General features: G+C 40.2%; 1 protein-coding gene across 3 annotated transcripts in view; it reads left to right on the top strand.

Moving 5' to 3' along the window:
- rgs7bpa (regulator of G protein signaling 7 binding protein a) overlaps nt 1-24,092 on the top strand; it is a 107,698-nt gene that overhangs the window by 79,445 nt on the left and 4,161 nt on the right. For all 3 annotated transcript variants that reach the window (XM_051929708.1, XM_028806004.2, XM_051929707.1), the window contains exon 4: nt 8,839-8,986. In XM_051929708.1, coding sequence (XP_051785668.1) covers nt 8,839-8,986 — 148 coding nt within the window. The remainder of the gene's footprint in view (nt 1-8,838; nt 8,987-24,092) is intronic.

Genomic DNA, 24,092 nt, shown 5'->3' on the forward strand with positions numbered 1-24,092 from the left:
TAATTAATATTATTCGCCATTATATTAATGATTGTAATGGCAGTCAAAACATCCACCCATATATTTTTTCTACCAGATGATACCAATTTAAGACTTCTAGGAACCACAACCTGTGTCAGCAGCTGCGACTGTAAAATATTATTTCATATTATTTGGTTTTAATTAAAACTTAATGTAAACTGTGCAATCATAATTATAATCTCATGACCTTGTACTATACTAAGCATGCTATGAAAATGAGTAAAACAATAATAATATTGAAATATTATAAAGCAGTAATATACTTTTTTACACTTAACGGTGTGAAAAGGAACAAAAAAGGAGTTGGAGAAGAAAAATGACTCTGCAATGTACAGGAGGATGAGTTGTGCCTCAAGCTGTATATGTATGTAGTCCATCAGAAAAGTTTGATTATACAGCGGGGATGTGTGCCTGGAGTTTAAAATATTATACAGAATTTTAACTTGCCCCACATCTACATAATTTTAATTTATGATATTCACAGACTGGCACCTATAGGTTGCTTGAGGTTTAATTAAATATTATTTTTGTGTAGCACCCTCCGCTGAGTGCAAGCTCAGAGCACCATAACATATAAAAGAGAAATGACAGCTTTAAAAAGTTCTTCTTCTTCTTCCTCCTCTTCATCTTTTCCCACTTCTGTGAGGGGTTGATGTGCCTGATCAACCTTCTCCGTACAGCTCGGTCCTGCACATCCTCACCAGTCAGACCCTTGTCTCTCAGAACTTCTTTTAGTTTATCCATCCACCTCCTCTTTGGCCTTCCTCACTTTCTCTTCCCTTGTACTTCCATCCCCATCACTCTTTTGCCCACGTATTCATCGTCTCTCCTTTTCAAGCATCCATACCACTTCAGCCTACTTTCCTGTACTTTCTTAGTTAATCTCTCCCACTTCGCTGCACCTCTGATTATCTCATTTCTTATTCTATCCTTTTGTGTAACTCCACACATCCATCTAACATTCTCATTTCTGCCATAATCAGCTTTTTCTCTTGAGCTCCCTTTACTGCGCATGTCTTTGCTACGTAAATCATTGCTGGTCTTACCACTGCCTAGTTTACAAAAGTGGAAGAAATAAACTACCTTGGTGTCTTCCTCATGAATGAGGGTAGAGAGGTTCTTGGAACTGACTAATGTATTGGTGAAGCGATCTTATTACATTTAGAAATGATCGTTGAGTCACTGCACCTAAAAACAGAGCACAGGCTTTCAAATAAGAAAAGCCCATTCAACACAACATTGTTTCTGTCTGAAACTAACAATTTGTGAATGTCCATCCATTATAGAAGATGCCCAATCCAGTTCACGGTAATGGAGCCCATCCCTGTAGCATCAGGTGCAGGTTGAAACCATCAAAGATTCAGCGCCCTTCACCTCTTCCTACCTGCTTTTGCTATAGGAATGGATTTGAACAGTACAGGCTTGCTGTTTAGGAGTAGAAGTCGGCAGAAAAACAAATGAATTCTCTTGCATATCTTTAATACAATCATTCTGTTTGCTCTGTTATTTAACAGCAGCAAGTTCAACTCAGTTCATTTTTTTCTTCTTTACTACTGTTCACTTAGTGCAGGAGTTGTGCTTAAGCTTATGCTTGACTACAGCATGGTAACAGCAACTTACTATGTGATGCAACATTTACAGACATAAGGTTTGAGCAAGCCTTGTTAATAGTCGACTAACATGGGCACTCTTGACAACAATGTGCATGTAGACTATAGTAGTATGAGCACCAGTGTGTGTGTGTGTGTGTGTGTGTGTGTGAGTGTGAGTGTGTTCACGAGCGGACCATGCAATGGAGTGGTCACTTATCCATCCATTGCTTCTTGCCTTTTGTCTGATGCTGTTGGGATTGTCTCTAGTGCCCTGTCTACTCCGAAATGGATTAAGTGGATTTGAGAATGTAATGCTAAATGTGTGTGTTTATTTCTTATTTATGCTTTGCATTTTGTTATATATTGTTGCTCTGAACTTTACAAAATAAAGACTGATGGGTTTATTGCATTACTGTGCTACAAATGCAGTGAATCAAAATGCGACCATTCATGTGGATCCCACCAGAGATTGAATCCTTCCTTGGTTAAGACTTACAGCATGACTTTTTCCAGCCCTCTTACAGAATGAAAAATGAGTGTCATGGCCTGCTTAGCTAACGTAGCCTCTCAAGCTACCATGTACTACACTTCGGTGCTCTTGAAACAGCTTCTGTTTCAATCTCCCCCCTATTAAATATGTCACCCGCAGCAAAGGGCATCCTGCTTTTGACACAGTGGGCTCATCACAAATCCTTGTTTCCCCAGGACCTCACATGGCCTGGACATATTTAAAGTGGGAGAACAAGCTGCTTAGCCTTCTGGGTTAAAAAAATGTTCCTTTATGTTTAGGATATGGATATTGTTTTTTTTTTATTTATTTTTTAACAAAGTGTCACTGACCTCACTGTACTGTCCTCGGAATGGTCACTTCTTAATGCTTTTGCACTATCAGTATTTTATCTTTTATATGAAATTTAGTATATCATTTATGTTTCTGTTAGAAGCTTGTGAATACAACTGAATGTGTGTCAAGTTTGAGTTTACAAAGAAGAAAAAGAAGACATTGCATTTACAGTATATAGTGCTTTTCAAGACATTCAGAGCACTTTATATAGATGGGGCAGATAGGGCAGCCACTCCAGCCACCATTAATGTGCATCATCTACCTGGATGATACAATGGCAGCCATTTTGCACCAATAAGCCCACCACACATTAGTTATTAGTTTAGAGGTGAGAGAGATAGTTAGCCCTTAAGGTGTCAGGAGATGATTAAGGGGCCAGAATGATGAGGCAGTGTTGGGCCTGGACATTGGGAAACGGTCAACTCTTTATGAAAGATGCCCAAGGATCTTTTATGACTACCGAAAGTCAGGACCTCGGTTTTACATCTTGGAAATACGTTAATTAAAAATGTTACAAATGCGTCAATTTCTACAAATAAGCCACCATTGCTCTAAATTAACAGATTCCCCTCCTTTCTGTGTACACAGAATGCCTTTTGTAATTAATTCACTTATTTTTTCCATGTGATTTTTTGTAGACTGCCACCACATCAGGTCTCGGTTCATTCCCTTCACTCAGTGTTGCATCATTGGTCTCCAATTCTTTTTCAACCCTGAACAGTTAAGTGGATTGACCGATTGTTAATGTGCCTTCAGAGTCTTGGTTTTGACCATTAAATTCTGATGGCAAAGGCCGATGTTTGTCAGTGTCTCTCTTTTAAACTATTAAAACCCACAAAAAGATCTACATAAGAAAAATTAGGAAACAAAAGTAAAAAGGGCAAAACTTTTTTTAAATTTAAGTACAGCAAGATATTCACAAATGAGTCAGACTCCACTGAATTAATCCACATTTACATTCTTCAGTCAAGATGGAAGGCCCCAGGCAACATTATTGATGTTTCCCAGACAGCACATGGTATAGATCCCAAGAGGCACAGTAGAAACACGTCACATAGCACTGCATAACATTCTTCAACCTTCTTAATCCAAATGGAGCCTATTCTGGCAGTATTGGGTACAAGGCAAAGAAGCAGCCTTTGGGCACCAGTTCTTCACATGGCAAACCACATACATATAATCATTTACATTTATTTACTTAACAGACACTTTTATCCAAAGTGACCTACAAAAGAGTTCAACAGAGTTGAGCAAATGTCAGTCTGTGGGCTGCTTAGGAATAAGAGTTACACAATGAAGGTACATAATTGATCATTACAAGGGGACAGGTCAGAAGAAAAATCAAAGAAGTTACAATTCCTAGGTTACAATAACCTCTAACATTAGTTAGACAGAAATTTACCAAAAAAAAAAAAATCTACAAATACATCTTAAATACATTGGGGGATTTAACAGTTTAAATTGAGGTGGGCAACAGCTACCACCAGCTAGGAGCTACACATGAGCTATCACAAAACAGCGTTCATCAACAGATCTGAATGGGCGAGAAGAAGCAGAGGAAGTCATGAACATATATAAATGTTTATATTACTATCCATATTCATTTTTGAGATTAACGTGGCCTGTTTAAAGCGTTAAAAAGTATTGCTGCATCCTGGGCCAGCACGTCTCAGGCAGTGCTTGTAATTATTTTTTTGCGCCTTTACAAAACAATAATACAAAAATGTTAAGTGTGTACCTAAAGAATTACATAAACATCCACATCCAGTACCATATTTATATACTACCGTTTTCATTTAAAGGTTTAAAATTTTGTATTATGGTGTTCACAACAATACGCCACATGTCAATACATAGCACTGGTGTCCGTTTTCTTGATTTATACATACTGACATAGGTGCAGGGAGTGGGAGCGAGGGGAGGTTTGTGGCTGTCCTGGTGCAATGCTAGAGAAAAGTTGTGTGGGTGAAATTACACTCTCTCTTTTGTTTACATTTTCATGTTTCTTTATGAAGATTGAATTAATGTCATATCACATAAGTGCTAAATAAGTTATCTCTGAGTGGCACTAAAACCAAAATAAGTCTCTAGTACCTCTGTATTTAACTCTTCAGTTTGCCAGGTAGCTTACAGTGTTCAATACCACCTAATATAATGACAAAATTCTACGAAATAGAAGTGTAATGATTATCCCTACCCATTATTCCAGTTTTCAGTGTCTTTGCAATTTATGCAAAGAATGCAACATAACCATCCAGGTAATGCACAGAGTCAGTTTTTAAGCAAGATAGCTGCTACACAAGATTTTTTTCCATGCCAGGAGCAAAGGTGTAGGTAGAGTGGTGTTTTCCAGCTGTCTTTCGCACTTTTTGTAACCCAAAAAATCCCAAGGCACACCACGTTCTACCAACCCAAAAAGCATTAAATCCATACATGTATTAAACTATCTGAAGGAGTGGGATAAGGGAGGCAAAAAAAGCAGCTCAGAGATTGCTGTTCGCCGACACAGCACTTAGTGAGCACTTCCAGCTACTTTGTCTCTTTGCCCGGTCATATGGGTGGCTCTCTCTCTGCCTCACTTCACTGACCCAGGGTCAAAGGCACTCTGTATGCCCACTGGCCCTCGGCTCTGCATGAATCTTTGGCGTACACGCACCCAGGCAGATGGACTCCCGAAACATCTCCTGATTGCTAAATGTGTCTTCACAGAGCTGTTATTATCCCGGCTTCTCTAGGTAGTCCCATCCTCCTTGGTCAGGTCTCGACCTCCTGAGAAGCATGTCTCTCTCAGGTCAGGTGCAGGGGGCACTACACCGTTATTTCCATGGCGCACCAGTTGAAAAACACTTGTGCAGAGTATGACTATCAAGTCATTGATGGTGATGAACAATTGAGAGTATTTGCAGAGTTTTAATACAAGTTTTAATATGTGTCAATTAAATCAGTCTTCAGTAGTGCATTCAAAGTCAACAGTTGTTACGTGCGTTTAATTTTTACTTGGACACGTCTGTGTCTCATATGCTATGCCAGTCTGATAATTAATACTTTGGCCTAGTTTTCTTATTGCCTTTTTTCAACTTGCCTCTTAGGAAGGCATTCAAATTCAGGTTGTACTTGCTCAAGTAGTATTTTGTTAGAAGTTCAGGTTTAAGGTCATTGTTTAAGTTTAAACTATGCCATTATTTTTTTTTAATTCATTTGTGTTGATTCTACATTGACTTTGTGACTCAGTTTGTATTTACTTTATGATTTATGTGTTAATAATTACATGTTTTAATGGTAGATGCGGTTAACTACGTACATTTATGCAATTAGTTAATTTGTTTCATCGATTCCCATCATATTCCCTTATATATGCATACAGTATATACATACTGTATATATGTGTGTGTGTATATATATATATATATATATATATATATATATATATATATATTACAGGGTGAGTCAAAATTATGTTAGCACTAATGGTACAGCTATGTATATACTTATATGCAATTTTTGTTGACAATTTATGTGCCACATATGGTACTTGTGTTGAACATGATGGTGAACAGGTTGAGACATTCCTGTAAATCATCTTGCACATATGAAGTATGTTTTGTGAATGAATTGTTTCCGCCATTCAAATGGTAACATAATTTTGACTCACCCTAAATATATATATATATATATATTATAAAAAAATCTTGCGACAATATAAGACTTTTTTTCTGCGACGAGACGTAATCTTTTGAAGAGAGACAGAGAGACACTTTCACTTCCTATCAGACGGACTAGTCACATCATACTTACAACCTTTGGAAGTCCTGTGATACACATGCAGAGCAGGTTAGAAGTAGGAAAATTAAAAAGTCTCAAAAAATTAGAGTAAAGATCACATTAGTGCAAACGGGCTGTACAGGCTTTTAAACATTCGAAGCGGCGCACAAAATGCAGATCACGCGTCACGGCTGCAGCAGCAAGCCAGCAGCTGATCGAGCAAAGAGGGGTTAAAAAAATGTTTTATTTTTTATCCCATTGTATCACTGTATAAGAGGGGTTTCGGAGGAGCGGCCGCATCTCCTTGGGGTGCATTCAGTCCCCCTCTTCACAACGGCATGTAGCGCTGGCGAGGGGGGAAAGGGGTTGGTGAGCAAAGCCCCCTAGTATATATATATATATATATATATATATATATATATATATATATATATATATATATATATATATATATATATATATATATAAAATATATTGTCCCATTGACTTCCTTGTTTGGCAAGCATCAAGGGTTTGAATTCAACATGTGCTGTTATAGTACCAGACAGGCCACTACATTTTTAAACATCTACAGCAACTTGCAGAGATTTACAGTAGTCAAGACGTGACAAGATCAATTCCTGGACCAGGGCTGGACTGTAGACTCAGTTATACTGTATATGGTCTTATCTTGTGGATTTTATACAGAGTGAATCTGCAAGACTGAGAGACTTTAGCACCATGGTCAGATAAGGACAGCTGGTTGTCGATCACCACCACAAGCCTGTATACTGACTTGGGGGGCATTAGTGGTAATGAACTGAGCTGAACTGATCTGAACAGAGATGGAGTGTTGAATTGATTAACTGGCTGGGATAACAAGGAGATCTGTCTTTGCTGGATTGACCTGGAGACAGTGTTCCTTCACCCAGGTTGAGATATCATTGAAACATGCAGAGATTCTAGCTGATTAGCACCATTAGGGTACAGCTTCAAATTATTGGTGTAGCACTGATATGAGAAACCATGGAACTGGATGAAGGGGCCTAATGAGGTGGCATATAGAGACAAGAGGAGAGGTCCTAGCACCGATCCTTGGGACACCCCTGTGCTTGCCTGGTGCACCCTGGACAACTCTTCTCTCCAGGACACAAAATACCTGAGGGCAGCCCCACTGATGCCAAGGTCAGAGAGGGTGGCAAGGAAAATCACTGAATCATTTACTGTACAGTACAGTACACTATATAATATAGTGTTGTATATTATGTACCAGAAAATCATCATATATATTGTGAAAGGCGCCATATAGCGCCCGACACGGCACAGACTGATGCAGAGGCACGTACTTAAACAAACAAACTTTTATTTTCTCTTCAGCTGTGGGGCACGCCTTCCCCGTGTCCCACAGGCCTAACACAGTCCCACAAAGCACTTAACATACCAAAACACTCTTCTCCTTGACCACCACTCCTCCTCTAGCTTAGTCCTCCTCCTCCTGACTCTGGCTCTTGAGTAGTGTTGACTGGCCCTTTTTATAACCCACGTGGAAGCCTTCCAGGTGCTTGACCACCTGGTCCTAATTGCACTTCCGGGTGGGGCTGCAGATTCGTCCAGCCGGGCTGTTGGAAGCAGACAGCCCCCCCTAGCAGCCACCCCGGGCCCCAACCAAGCTGTGGAGGACTCCATGTCCCATGGAGCCCTGCAGGAGGTTGGGGAATCAGCGTCGGCCAAGGAGGCTGCCACCAAGCGCCCCGGAGGAGGCATTGAGCTGTCCATGGCTGCTCCCCCGGAACATACACAGCAGGGGCGTCCCGGCCGGGCATGGGACCCGGCCATTCGTCACAATATTTAAAATATTACATACCTGCATCCATCCATGCTCTTATCCACTTATCCAGGTCAGGGCTGTGAGGAGCCACTGCCTATCCCTGGATTCACAGACACAAGGCAGGAACCGATCGTGGATGGGTTACCTGTATTATTGCCTATTGTATAAGATAAATTAACACATGCTGGATATAAATACAGTATTAAACAATTATGATGATCATGAATTTTAAAATGATGTACTGCATCCTAATTGGTGCATGTAAACTGGTTGCCATCCAAATTTGGTTCCTGTAAATACAGGCTGTCACTCTTCACAACACAGACATCAGTAAACAGCAATTCATGGAATAAAAAAAATTGATATTTTGTGTGCAACACACTAGAGCATTTTTTTCATTCTCAACATATCTTTGGATTAAAGAAAAAAATAATAAGGCAATGAAAGATGGCAGACTGACAAAGCACACACTGATCTTTTGTTTTGTTTGTGTTGTACAATATCAAATTCAACATGTTTAATTGTTCCATGACAAAAGAAATTAATATTTAATTACCCATCTCCAATGTGACCTTCAATTAAGTAAGGGCACAGCAATCGAATGAAATAGTAGGTGGAGAAAACATTCATGAGGTTACTGGAACAACAGTGACATATTAGAGCTAAGACTGTCTTCAGAAAAAACTGAGCCGGTAAGAGAGAGAGACAGTATTATTATTGTATGGTATGGAATGGCATGCCTAGTGCTCCAGAAAGGTGCATGATTAAACTGTTCTTGTCATATTGTTATTCATGTAAACTTTGTTTTGCAGGAAAGGAGGCCAGCACTCTTCCGAAGATTTTAGACTGCAAAATGGAGGAAAGCTCAGAAATCCCAATATTAGAAGATACATCATCCTCACCAATAGACTACCATCAGTATTCCTGGCAGGTTTCCACAGACATTGAAAACACAGAAAGGTTTGCATTTATTAAAAAGTAAACACCAACTTGTTCTCTATTAGAAAGGATAATACGCAGATGAATTGAATATGGAATGTTTTGTTTCTCTTCTGCTGAAATTGATTTAACACATTCTGTGTTTTTTAATTTCAATTAAAAATGTAACTAAACTTAATGTCAACTAAGGAATCTATTAATGGTTTTGGGCTTCAGATTGTATTCAGACAATACTGTATGATATATAGCTTCAAGTGTGGTGCCTATAAAAAGTATTCACTCCCTTATTATTATTATACAGCATTGAATTAAGTAGATTGAATTTGGCTTTTTGACATTGATCAACAGAAAAAGACTATAATATCCAACTGAAAACAGGTCTCTTTGAAATAATCTAACTTAATTACAAATACAAAACACAAAGTAATTAATGGCATAAGTATTCACCCCTTCAAGTCAGTACAGTATTTAGTAGGCGTACCTTTGGCAGCCATGACAGCCTTGAGTGTGTGTGGGCAGCTTTGCACATCTGGTCTCTGCACTTTTTCCCATTCTGTTTTGATCAAGATCTGTTAGATTACATGGGGGATTGTAAGTGAACAGCATTTATAAAGTCCAGCTGCACACTGTCACTTGAATTGTGATCTGGACTCCACCTCATCCACTCCTGGACATTAACATTGTTGTTTTTAAACCATTCCTCTGCAGCTTTGACTTTATGCTTGGGGTTGTTTTCTTGCTTGAATACAAATCTTCTCCCATGGCGTAGGTTTCCTGCAGACTGCTTCATGTTTTCCTGCAGGATTTCCCTTTACTTTGCCGCATTCATTTTACCGTCGATCCTCACAAGCCTCACAGGGCCCGCTGTGCAAAAATGTCCCCAGAGCAGGATTCTTGCACCACCATGCTTCATGGTCAGGATGGTGTGTTTTTGAAAATGTGCATTGTTTAAACATTGCCTTTAGTCTGATAGTCAAAAAGCTCAATTTTGTTCTCTTCAAATCATAGAACCGTCTTCCAACTAACTTTAGAGTCACCCATGTACCTTCTGGAAAATTCTCTCTGTCCATCCATCCATCCATTGTCTCCCGCTTATCCGAGGTTGGGTCGCGGGGGCAGCAGCTTGATCAGAGATGCCCAGACTTCCCTCTCCCCGGCCACTTCTTCTAGCTCTTCCGGGAGAATCCCAAGGCGTTCCCAGTCCAGTCGAGAGACATAGTCCCTCCAGCGTGTCCTGGGTCTTCCCCGGGGACTCCTCCCGGTTGGACGTGCCCGGAACACCTCACCAGGGAGGCGTCCAGGAGGCATCCTGATCAGATGCCCAAGCCACCTCATCTGACTCCTCTCGATGTGGAGGAGCAGCGGCTCTACGCTGAGCCCCTCCTGGATGACTGAGCTTCTCACCCTATTTTTAAGGGAAAGCCCAGACACCCTGCGGAGGAAACTCATTTCAGCCGCTTGTATTCGCGATCTCGTTTTTTCGGTCACTACCCATAGCTCTTGACCATAGGTGAGGGTAGGAACATAGATCGACTGGTAAATTGAGAGCTGAGCCGCAATGCCCGCATTACTGCGGATGCCGCACCGATCCGCCTGTCGATCTCACGCTCCATTCTTCCCTCACTCGTGAACAAGACCCCGAGATACTTGAACTCCTCCACTTGGGGCAGGATCTCGCTACCAACCCTGAGAGGGCACTCCACCCTTTTCCGGCTGAGGACCATGGTCTCGGATTTGGAGGTGCTGATTCTCATCCCAGCCGCTTCACACTCGGCTGCGAACCGATCCAGAGAGAGCTGAAGATCACGGCCTGATGAAGCAAACAGGACAACATCATCTGCAAAAAGCAGTGACCCAATCCTGAGCCCACCAAACTGGACCCTCTCAACACCCTGGCTGCGCCTAGAAATTCTGTCCATAAAAGATATGAACAGAATCGGTGACAAAGGGCAGCCCTGGCGGAGTCCAACTCTCACTGGAAACGGGTTCGACTTACTGCCGGCAATGCGGACCAAGCTCTGGCACCGATCGTACAGGGACTGAACAGCCCTTATCAGGGGGGCCGGTACCCCATGCTCTCGGAGTACCCCCCACAGGATTCCCCGAGGGACACGGTCGAATGCCTTTTCTAAGTCCACAAAACACATGTAGACTGGTTGGGCAAACTCCCATGCACCCTCCAGGACCCTGCTAAGGGTATAGAGCTGGTCCACTGTTCCGCGACCAGGACGAAAACCACACTGTTCCTCCTGAATCCGAGGCTCTCTGCATTTTTTTAAATAGTGGCTTTCTCCTTCCCATATAGCTGTTAAGCACTTGAGCAACTCCTTCATAAGAAATTTGACAAATGGAGGAGACCATTCAGTCCATCAAGCCAGTTTGTTTAGCTAATAGCTAAGCTGTTCCAATATCCCATCCAGGTTTCTGTTTCAACAACCTGACTCTGAGATTTGTTCCAAATTCCCACAACTCTTTATGTGAAAAACTGCTTTCTGGTTTCTTACCTAAATGAACTTCCCATTCATTTCCAATCCAGAGTTATCTTAGGTCTTTTGGTGGCCTCACTTGTGTTCTTCTTGTACGATCACTCAGTTTTTGTAGATGGTCTGCTGTTGGCAGATTTACATTCTTGCCATACTCTCTTCTTTCTTCATGACTGATTTAACTGGACTCCTAAGGATATTCAGTGACTTGGATATTTCCTTGTAATCACCCCCTGACTTGTGTTTTTCAATCATCTTTTCACTGAGTTACTTGGAGTCTTCTTTTGTCTTCATGGTGCAGGTTTGGTCACAGTACTGACTCACCACAAGTTGGACCTTCCAGATAAGATGCATTTATACTGTAATCAACTGAAACACCTTGACTATAGACAAGTGATCTCCATGTAACAAAATATGTGATTTCTTTTTTTTTTTAATTTTATTGAATTTATTAAAATCAAATAACACTTCATACACATAACTCAAGTTTTACAAAAAAAAATGAAAAAATCAACCCCCACCCCTAAGAAAGAGAGCTAGGCCAGCAGAGTAAAACACATGGATAGATAAAATAATAAATTAATAAAGATAAGTGGAGTAAAAGAAGGGAGAGAACCTGTTTCCTCAATTTAAATGCTTGTTCTAAAATGTTATTGATTGATCCTGCCAGGTTTTGAAAAAGTTTTTGTACAGATCCTCTAAGTGCGAATTTGATTTTTTCCAGTTTCAAATAGTTTATAACATCAGTTACCCACTGACTTAGAATAAATGAGTTAGGATTTTTCCAGTTGAGCAAGATAAGTCTACGTGCCAATAGTGTAGTGAAGGGAATTACAGTTTGTTTGTCTTTCTCCACTTTAAGCCCATCTGGGAGTCCACCAAACACAGATGTTACTGGGTTAGGAAGGATTGTGACACCAAGGCTGTCTGAAAGGCATTTAAAGAGTTTGGTCCAAAATGATGTTAATTTGGTGCAGCCCCAAAACATGTGACCCAGTGAAGGCAGGGACTTGACTGCAGTGTTCATGGTTGGATCTTGCCCTGGAAACATTTTGGATAATTTTAAACGAGACAGATGCACTTGATATATAATTTTAAGTTGAATAATTCTATGCTTTGCGCATATGGAGCTCGAGTGAATTCTGTGCATTGCAAAATATATGATTTCTAAAATCACCTGGCAGCACCAGTGATTTAAATACATAAGCAATCAATTTATTTTGTTTTATATTTGTAATTGATTTAGACCACTTTGGAGAAATCTGTTTTCTCTTTGGCATTAAAAAGTATTTTTTCTGTTAATCATCGCCAAAAAGCCAAGTATGATCCATTTGTTTTTCAAAGCTGTATAACAATAAAATGTAAAAAGTTTCAGGGGTGACTTTTTAATGGGCATTGCATGTTGATTCTTTGGAATACCATTGTAATCCAAAGTATTACAGAAAGGTCAACTAAATTAAACACAACAAATACAACTAACACAAACAACATGCTCCTTTCTTTTGCTGTGTTTTGTTTATTAGAGATTTTGAAAGGCAGAACAGTAAGATATTTTATTATATCATCCATCCATCCATCCTCAAACCCAGTCAAAGGGACCACCCTGAGGGGACACATTCACACACTCAGGGCCGGATTTACACATTTCTACGCCCTAGGCCAAAACACATAATTCTGCCCCAAACAAAAAGTTGATTTATAATTTTCAATTTAATATGTAATAGTTTATTTTTGAAACATATAAGCACTTAATACAATCTTTATAATCTTTGAACCACATTATATTTTTAATTCAAAAACTACACTACTACACTACTTATGAAATTGCATAATATTAACACCTACAAAAAAACTTTCCATCAAATTTCTTCAAGTCGTCTTAAATACCTACTAGAATTTCTTCCTTTGCACTTTTGTCCATGAAAAGGCTTCAATTGTTTCACTGAAGTCGACAGATCTTGTTAAATCTGCTTCAATGCAAAGAAGTGCAAGGGCATTCAGTTTATTTTGCTGCATTGTAGATCTTAAATGATCCCTGAATTCCTTTCAGCCGAGGAATTCATCCCTGGCGTGCAGACAAACATTCTTAATAAAATGTCAATGTTTGGATAAACTGTTTGTTGTCCTTTTTCTTGTAGCCACTTGCAAAGTGCTATGGGGTTTTTAGTCCCAATGTTGCAATCAGTTATGTAAGATTTCAGATGGACAAGTTCATCGCATAGAGTGGGTTTCTTATCATCTTTGAAAATCAAAAGCAGGTTTCTTCCGTCTTCTTCAAGTTAAGGAGAAGTCAGCGACCACAATTTTGTAATAGCACCAAATCTTTCGCCAAACTCTTTGTATGCAACTGACCTTTTCTCAAGTTCTGCTTTAAGGTTGTCAGCTATCATTAGAAATGAATTGATTCGAAAGTTGTCACGACGCTTAAACGAACTTCACCATCACGTGTCTCATCAGATTGAAGTTTTCTGAGAATTGAACACTTTTCATCACGCTCATATACTGCCTTTTCAGAAATGTTGAGAGATTTTTCCTCATATAGATCAAACTGTTCAAGAACTTTACTAGTGATTGGAGAACTTCTGCAACTTCCAAAACATCAGTTTCCACATTTTGCACATACTTGTTCATTTGATGTAATCTGAGCAGCACCGTTCTCCAAAACTGTGCCATGAACACTATTTCAAGTCTTCGCAGCTTGGAACAGTATATAAAAGTAGTGTTTTTCAACCAGTTTGCCGCAGCACAGTGGCGTACCATGAGAGTTAACCAGGTATGCCTTGAAAATAGTAGTGTAGTGCAATTGGGTCTGAACCTGAGAGGGACAACCTCCTCAGCTGGTCGAGGCCTGTCTGATCAAGACAGGACTACCTGGAGAAGCTGGCATAAATGCAGCTCCACAATCGCCATGTTAGTGCACTTTGATGTGTCTCCTGGCTGCTACAGTCCATCTGCCATGGGTGTGTGGTCACCAGTGACTCTCTCAGGACCAGTGGATAGTGGACATATAAGTTACCTCTGAAGCATAGATGGCTAGATAAAGGGGTGAAGCAGCTGAAAAATGCCACCAATGTGCTCACTGTGTGCCATGTCTGTAAACGCATATCTCAGAGCTTCTTTTTTACCGGCTTCTCCGGTAGTTCCACCCCTTTGGGCAGTTGAGCAAGTGTATGAGATGTAATGTGTTTGTGGTTAGTAAGGTAGTGGTGTGCCATGGGGTGATTTTGGTTACAAAAATTGTGACACTGCAGAAAAAAAGTTAGCGAGACACTGATCTAGAATTCTAGATAATAGTATGAGGCTAATTTTTTTTGGTAGGCTTAGTGAAATGACTCAATTTAATTAGGAAGTAACTGAGAAATTTTTAGGCCTGATGGAAAGGAAGGCAAAATTTAGGCTCAAGGAAATATAGGTATCGTGATCGTAAAGGTAGAATAAGATTTAGGCTGGACTTGTCTTGTGGGTGGGGTGGGTTATGTTTTATGATGTGGGGGTCTGTGGATCATACAATGTGCATAGGACTGGGCAGACTGGCACCAAGTGCAGAATTAAATTTAGGGGCAGGGGCTGATTCAGTGAGTGCAATAAATTATAAACTGGGATGCAAGACTTGAGAAAAATCAGAGGGCTAATGATTGTATGATGTGGATTTATGGAATACAGTGGAAATGGCCAAGGACTAGGCACTCTCTTAGCAACGGTAGAATAAGATTTAGATTGGACTTATGCTATGGATGTGTCATAGGACGGGAGGAAGTACACGTTTTTGCAAGAGGGTGGGGTGCGGACATTATGGTGTGGGTTTTGGCAGAATGGGAAACTGGGCAAGTTGGCAGACGATTGGCCAGTTTAGAGCCAAGTGTAGTATAACATTTGGGGGGCAGGTGCACCTGTTCCTTTCCACATCTATAGGGCAAGTTATAGGAAGAATAAACGGTCTGTGGATGTCACTGACTGAAGTTTTGGAGCACAGTAGAAATTGGAAAGTTAGCATCAGATTGGACAGCATGGTGGAAAGGGTATAATACATTTTAGTCCGGATTTGTCCTATTGGTCTGGTATTGGACAGACCAAGATGTGCATTGACACTATGACGAGGTCCACAAGAGCATGTGGAATGACCGGACAGATAGATATGAAAGGCATTATTTAATAAATAGTTGTGAAAGGTACTGTCTGCGGTGGGTTGGCACCCTGCCCGGGATTGGTTCCTGCCTTGTGCCCTGTATTGGCTGGGATTGGCTCCAGCAGACCCCCGTGACCCTGTGCTCAGGTTCAGCGGGTTGGAAAATGGATGGAAGGTACTGTATAATAGCTAGATAGATGTGAAAGGCACTATATAATAGATAAGTGCTTCTTCAGTTTGCCCTTGCCCCCACCAAATTTTTTTTCACCAGCCATCACAGCATTGTATGTGTTGTACTTCAGGCAGAACTCCCTTTGATTGCCAGCTTTCACAAACAGAGGAGCTGTACAACTTAAGACAAAATCAAAATTAAACAGACTGGTATGACTGGTATGAGTCAATGAGAAGGTCACACTACTCGACTGATGATCACCGGCACATGCCACTAATGAAATTGTGTAAATGAAAATTATGACTGAAAATTGCTGAAAAAGTTATTTGCATGATGAAGACTTAAGTAACCTGCAGGTATTTTGATAGAGTTACGTCAAAAATTCTTTAAACCTGAGGTAAGGCATTTCAGTTTTTTTGATCATTGCCAGACTGATCTGCATATTCACGTTCTCACGTCAAGCCACTATTCCATTAATGAACAAGTCTTCTTTCCTCACACTCTGATGGCTGATTGTTACACTGTCTCTGATCTTGCACCCTTTTTATTTTCATTTTCTCTGGCCATATCCCCCTCTCATCCCTAGATTTTCACTGCATATTAAAGTTCAAATACATACATGATAAAGACTCCACAGCAAAACTGTTGTGTTTCTAACTTCCTTCATACTGTATATTATGAACAACTTTCCCTTATCCTTCCTTTCATACAAATGTTATTAAGACCTTTTTGTTTCCTATTATTCCAAATGTGCTTCTCCTTTCCACCAGTACATCTCTCCTTTGCCACAAACCCTCTGAAGACTCCGTATTTCAGCCTTTCTTTAGTTTATTTTTATCAATTTTTTGCTTTTACAAGTGGTTAATCAACCAATTAGTCATATTAGATTAACAAATTTATATTTTTAAAATCTAAAAAATGAGAGAATCTATTTTTAATAAGGGATGTACCCCTAGTTATTGTTTTTACCAAAAAAAGGCAGAAATGCTTTTTAAAATATGTATATGTAGGGGACATTTCCTTAAAACTGTGAAAAATTCTTAAAATGATTTTGACAAAACTCACTGCAGTAATATATTCCTTGAGTTAAGCAGGCTTCAGCATTAAAGTGTGGAAAAAGGATGTTACACTTGGCTTATAATCCTTTGCTATTTTTATATTCTCCTGGTATTATTTTGCATTAATTTGCAGACAAGACACTTCTTCTGTCAACAGGTGAGACTGCAAATGAGTTGCTTCATCTCTGCGGACCTTAATCTTGAAAGAAAAGAAAATATTAATTTTACCCATTTGTACACAGCAACTAAATAACTAGCAGATTGTAGTCTTCATTTAAACACAACACATCTCTGTTGGACTGTAGGGGCTTGCCATAGAAGTTGATTACATGTACCTATGCCCTTTGGTTTTTATAAATGACGTGCATTTCATAAAGGAAATCAATGGAGACTTGTTCAGTTAAACGTGTGAGCTGTTCTCCTAATTTAGGGCAGCTGCATAACTGTAGTAATTCCATATATTTTCCCTCACGTCACTGTTTCACATAAGCCCCTTACTGAAAATGCTGAGCTATTTTAGCTCCTGCTTTTAAATCTGCTGCCTTATAGATAGATTAAATTAAAGAGTGATAAAAATGCAGGTATAACCGACAATAACTTTGAATAATGTTAACGTTTACCCCCTGGGTGGAATTGAAAAGTCGCATAGTGTGGGGGAGGAACGATCTCCTCAGTCTGTCAGTGGAGCAGGATAGTGACAGCAGTCTGTCGCTGAAGCTGCTCCTCTGTCTGGAGATGATACTATTTAGTGGATGCAGTGGATTTTCCCTAATTGATAGGAGCCTGCTCAGCAGCCGTCGCTCTGCCACGGATGTCAAACTGTCCAGCTCCATGCCTACAATAGAGCCTGCCTTCCTCACCAGTTTGTCCAGGCGTGAGGCGTCCCTCCTCTTTATGCTGCCTCCCCAGCACACCACGGCGTAGAAGAGGGCACTCACCACAACCGTCTGATAGAACATCTGCAGCATCTTATTGCAGATGTTGAAGGACGCCAGCCTTCTAAGGAAGTATAGTCGGCTCTGTCCTTTCTTACACAGAGCATCAGTATTGGCAGTCCAGTCTAATTTATCATCCTGCTGCACACCCAGGTATTTATAGGTCTGCACCATCTGCACACAGTCACCTCTGATGATCACAGGGTCCAGGAGGGGCCTGGTCCTCCTAAAATCCACCACCAGCTCCTTGGTTTTGCTGGTGTTCAGTTGTAGGTTGTTTGAGTCGCACCATTTAATAGTCCTTGATTAGGTTCCTATACTCCTCCTCCTGCCCACTCCTGATGCAGCCCACAATAGCAGTGCCGTCAGCGAACTTTTGCACGTGGCAGGACTCCCAAGTTGTATTGGAAGTCCGATGTATATAGGCTGAACAGGACTGAAGAAAGTACAGTCCCCTGTGGCGCTCCTGTGTTGCTGACCACAATGTCAGACCTGCTGTTCCCGAGATGCACATGCTGAGGTCTGTCTGTAAGATAGTCCACGATCCATGCCACCATGTGTGAATCTACTCCCATCTCTGTCAGCTTGTCCCTGAGGAGCAGAGGTTGGATGGTTCTGAAGGTGCAAGAGAAGTCCAGAAACATAATTCTTACAGCACCACTGCCTCTGTCCAAGGGGGAGAGGGATCGGTGTAGCATATAGATGATGGCATCTTCCGCTCCCACCTTCTCCTGGTATGCAAACTGCAGAGGGTCGAGGGCGTGGCGGACCTGTGGCAAAATGTGAACAAATCTTATTTGGTAGTGAGTTCACATTTCCCAGGATCACAGAGGGCACCGAAGGCTTCTATCGCCACTTTCTCGCTAGCCCCTTGGCTTTTAGCTTAGTGCCAGCTCTGCTGCCACGATACAACCTTCTTACCTCGTCGGGTAAATAGGGAACCACACCGGCACGGGCCTTTGTTCTCAGCGCTTGAAGTTGACTACCTGAATAGACGAGTCTCTGTGTGTAAAAATCCATGTCCAAGTAGTAAAAAGTAGTAAAAAGTATCCAGGGAACGAGTCCACATAAAAGAAAGTGGTAGGAGTGATCAGTGAAATAGAGAAAAAGGTAGAAAGATAAAGTCATACACGGAGCTGCTGGAAAGGCTGCCACTTGCGGCGGCGCCTGAGTCAATAATTCAGTCAATAAGTCAATTTCAGCACACATCTGAATGATTTCTAAATCCTGATTGGGCCAATGTTCTGTCATTTAGTGGTATCTAACAGATAATGGGATCAAACTGTTTATGTCTAAAGATGCAGGAGAAGCGATTAACACACACTCAGACTGGAAAACGCTTTTGCTGGTTTCAGTAAGATGAATGTTATTAATTATTGGTCTGTAGGAAAACTTCCTGTTTGTGTCTGTATGTTGTCAGAAGAAAAGAGGCAGTATAGGGTGAAGTGTTGGGGTTCCCACCAAGCAATAATGCTAATACATAATGAACAGTGTGATATGTGGCCGGCCATTCATCCCGGCCAATATCCCCAGGCCGCCAGGTGGAGCCCTCCCTGCAGCATGGAGGTGCCCCGAATGCCAGCAGGGAATTCTGGACAATGCAGTTTTTATCCCCAACCCTGCTGGATGCCGTGGGGGCCGCTAGGGGACGCTGCAGGGAGGAACAAGGATTATTTGCCCTACGCCCCGGAAGTCCATTCAAGTCACATGGACAGGAGGAATGACGTGCTTCTGGGGTGAAGAAGAAAGGATTTTTTTTCTGACCCGGAAGTGTTCTTAGTTACGTGGACAGAGAGGGCGAAACACTTCGGGTCAAGGACTATAAAAAGGACTGTGAGAGACCAGAGTGTGAAGCTGAGCTGGTTGGAAGGGTGGCAACGCGTCTGGGAGTGGAGGATTGTTTATTGATTAGTGATTGATTATTGTATTGATTTATTATGAGTATTGTGGAGTGTAGGTGCTTTGTGCACTTTGTTATTGTCCAAATAAATAATAATTGGACTTTCACCTGGTGTCTGAAGAGTGGTCAGAGGGTGCAAGGGGTTGAGAGGACCACAATTTGTCACAACAGAAAAAAAAAACAATACAAAGGAATTCAACGCAAAAAAACATTCATTTTCACATTAATGCTAAAGGTGTTTCTGTGGGCTATCAGGCTCCGGCAGTCAACGCCCATAGTGTGAACGACTGCTTCTGGGTTCGTCAATTCCTTTGCAGTGGCACCCCCATAACGGGCAGAAATTCTGAGTCGACATAAACGGGACGTCACTCGTCTTCAAAGGGTTTTTCCTCCACTCTATGACTGAAAGTGGATATGAGGCTAGTCATCCTTCTCCCAGTTTTCCCTCTAAGCTGAGCCTTCCGCATGCTCCCATAGTGCTTGCTTGACAATGTTTTAGCCTTGTATTTCGGCCTGGTTGCTAAATTGTTTAAAATGGCTAACTAAAGGATCTGTGGATGGCCCCTTCTTAGTTAGTTACTTCCGAATTATGAACATGGCTACGTGTCTATAGCAAAGAAAAACAAATAAATGTGTTGGCATGTGTTAAAGGAGTTTCAGTTCACCCCATTTACAGTATGTGTTTAGCAGGACTCAAATGGAATGACCAACTACAAACATACACCCTACAGTCAGAGGCCCAAGTAGTCACTTGAGCTTACAAATTTCTCCTTTGGTTTGGCAGTTTAAGAAAGATATTTCCCTTTACTCAGCGGGAGGTGCAGACCAGGGTTCACATCCTGTGAGCTGAGTAGGGGTATTCTGTGAAGGGAGACTCCGGACCAATGCTTTTCCTCCCCAAAGTGTATATGAGTGGAGAGATATATGCAGGTGTGAAAGGTGCAGAATGTTTGGAAGTCGATAGAAGGCAGCGCCATATCCTCACCTGTGCAAGATTAACAATACAGGAAATTGCATTTAACTAGGAGAAGTAGCGGGGACTGACGAGGTGGAAGCACACGTGACTAAAATTGTATTTTCTAAAGGCATTCAGAAGCCTGTAGACTACAACTGTGTTTTAAGAAGAAGAAGGAATATATTGAAAAGTAATTTGTGTGAAATATCTGACATATAAAAAAAGAATGTTTTGTAGAATATGTGTGTCTTCTGTATACTATGTATGGGGTAGACTGAATAATGTAAAATAATTTAAACACCAAACAATATGTAGATATCAAGAATGTAATAAAGCGTAGGGAGATTCTTTGCCTTTTGAATGCCTTCAGTTCTTCTCAGAACACTGTCATACCAGTTCTGAACTGTATGCAGCCGGATATTGTACGGTATTTGTGAAGGAAAGCCTCTTGTTCAAGTAGGGAGGAAGGAAATGGAAAGTGCCTCAGATTCTGCATTCCTGGATATCTCATAAAAGCTCGATGATGTTTATATCTTGGGAAGGCCATGGAAGGCATTTGAGTTCATCCTGGTGTTCCTGAATTAGTGTAGCAGTGTGAATATGGGAATTATCATCCTGACATAGGAAAAGAGCATGAATGAAAAGTGTTTGCACCGCAGGGTGAACCTGAGCCTGTAAAATGGCTTCATATTCCTTGGCTGTTATATGACCATGCAGAACAATCATTGGGCCTAATAACTACCATGAGATAGATGCTTAAGCCATATGGATCCCCCACCATGTTTAATACTTGGCAATATGGATTGTGGGTTGAAGGCATCCTTTAGCCTTTTCCAAATTTAAATCTGTCCAGATGAATGAGAGAGGATGAAATGAAATTTATCAAAGCATATTGCCTTTTATCAATTGCAAAGGGGTTATTTTTGGCATTTAGGAACATCCTATGTCTGTAGGCGAACTGCAAATACTGGCCACTGTTTTTCTTTGTCAGTGCCTTTTGTCCATGTTTTTCATACTCTGCTGTTATTTTTGAGACTCTTCCCCTTTGACACGAAATCATTTTCTGTTTTTTAAATCCAGTGCAACTGAAAATTGGGAATTCAGTTCTTGCCTTACATTACTTTGAAAACTCCCACAAGAAAGGACTTTTTGTCAGGCATCTTTTATAGCTGGTACATACAATACTTCCTAAAATGACCCATCTTTACAACTTCAGTTGAAATTGGGATTTAGTTACTTCAAATTCAGACTCCTTTTTCATATAATGTTTCTATTATTTTGTACACCTTGTCATATATATATCATGGATTGAGGGATTGCACTGGTCACAGAGGAAGTGTTAGTGTGCCAACCAGGTCACCCCCTTTAATATTTACACATAGTAGGCGCTCAGTAGCGTGTTCAATAAAGCAAAAATGAAAAGCAGGTTAACCAAAATTAAATAAGAGGCTTCGATGATCTTTTTCTGCAGTACTTCCGTTTCACGTAGGAGCTCCAGTCGTCAGTTTGTGCTCTCTAATGAGTGAGATGCACTCTTTTTTATAGTGGAGGGACTGCAGGGGGCGGGGTCGGTTCCCCTCTGTGGCCATTTTTGTTTTGTGGGCTGTGGGAGTAAAGGGAGATGTTACTATCAGTGGCCTTACCCTCTTGCTTTTCCAGAGTGGTTACATTTAGCACAGATGAGCAAGCCTCAGATGCACATGTATGAGAATATATATATATATTCTAATATATAATATATATATATATATATATATATATATATATATATATATATATATATATATATATATATATATATATATATATATATATATATATATATATACTAGCTGTGCTACCCATCCAAGACAGGTTGAAAACGAAATAATCATAACAGACCTCAGTGTTTGTAAGTGCACCATGCAGTGCATGTGTCTCTCTTATATGCCATTTGGTGTGGGATTTGTAAAAGTAGCTTTAATGTTTATGATGTGCCGTCTATTGAAATAATGAATGCAGTGTAGTACATTACATTGATGGATTGAAGGCCAGATGTCCACATGATCATCATCATCTAATTCTTCCACATGAAGCCTGAAAGCACAAGGACTGATTGAGATCATTTATGTTAGGTAGAATGCACAATGGGGGCTGGGTGGTCTCATGGCCTCGGAACCCCTGCAGATTATGTTTTTGTTTTTTTCTGTCCTCCTGGCCATCAGGCCTTACTTTATTCTTTGTTACTTAGTATTGCCTTATCTTACTTTTATATGTTTGCTTTTTCTTTCTTCATCTTGTAAAGCACTTCGAGCTCCATCATTTGTATGAAAATGTGCTATATAAATAAATGTTGTTGTTGTTATTACTAAAAATGTTTGTGATGAGCCACATAGACTTTATATGAAATAAAATGTTTTTCACTTATGTAATAATGTATAATTATGATCAGCTCTCACCTACATTTAAAACCTTTCAAAGAAACAGCAAAACGCCATGCGAGGATTAGGCATGTGAGGGTCGATGTAAAGTATACAACCAGTCTCCTTGGCCATGCTTGATGTAGTGATCTCTGCCAGTCTACATAAAAGTAAAAGTAAGGAGTATCGTATACCATATACTTGCCCCTTGGCCAGACTTGGAAACTTCACCCCACCTAATACTGCTGTGTTTAGCTTCAGCTCCACTGGCCCTGTTTTGAATTAAGTTTAGATTAATTAATTTTGTGTACTTTATGCCTTGCCTACCACCTTGTTTGAACAATTGAGTAGTATCTGCAATATTATTCATCAATGTCGAAATGAAAAGACTTCTCAAAAGTAAACGTTGAATCCAAAAAACGTTGTTTCTTGAATTTTTTTTTTTTTTTTTACAATTGATTTTACGTTTCAAATAATGAAATTCCTGTTCAAAACATTTTTTGCCAATCTATACTCCAATTTTGCCAGGACTGTAATCAAACCACTTGTAAGAAATCAATAGTGAATTAAGGATATTATTGAATTGATTTAAGCAGAAAATTCTAAAGTTTTTAAATTGCATATTATTATATTTTCCATACTTTGTTCATTATTAGACAGAAAATTTATTTTGCTGACACATTTCCATCGAGGATCTCAACATTACTTCAGTCAAAAATAACAGGTTAGTGCAAGCAAAGACAGATATCCCTCCAAAGATTTCAGGATGAATTTGTTATTCATTCTCTTAGGATCCATCTGTTTCAGCTTGCTAGATTAGTGCTGCTAAAATACCCAGTAGCAATTGTCCAGGAGGACCAACCTGTATAAACATGTTAACATTAAAAATGTAATATTAGTCAAGTAGGAGGCTGTTACTAAATCTAAGCTGAAACTTTATTACTTATTATTATTATTATTATTATATGTGTCTTTTGTAAATTCCCTACTTTTTTCATTGCACTTTTGTTTTCGTGTTTGTTACACAATGATTCTATAACTGATATGTGTATGGTAAATATAAACTAACATATTTAATATAATATGTCTTTCTATTGAC

Source organism: Erpetoichthys calabaricus, chromosome 7 (genome assembly GCF_900747795.2).
Source record: "Erpetoichthys calabaricus chromosome 7, fErpCal1.3, whole genome shotgun sequence".
In the NCBI taxonomy this organism is placed as follows: Eukaryota; Metazoa; Chordata; class Cladistia; order Polypteriformes; family Polypteridae; genus Erpetoichthys; species Erpetoichthys calabaricus.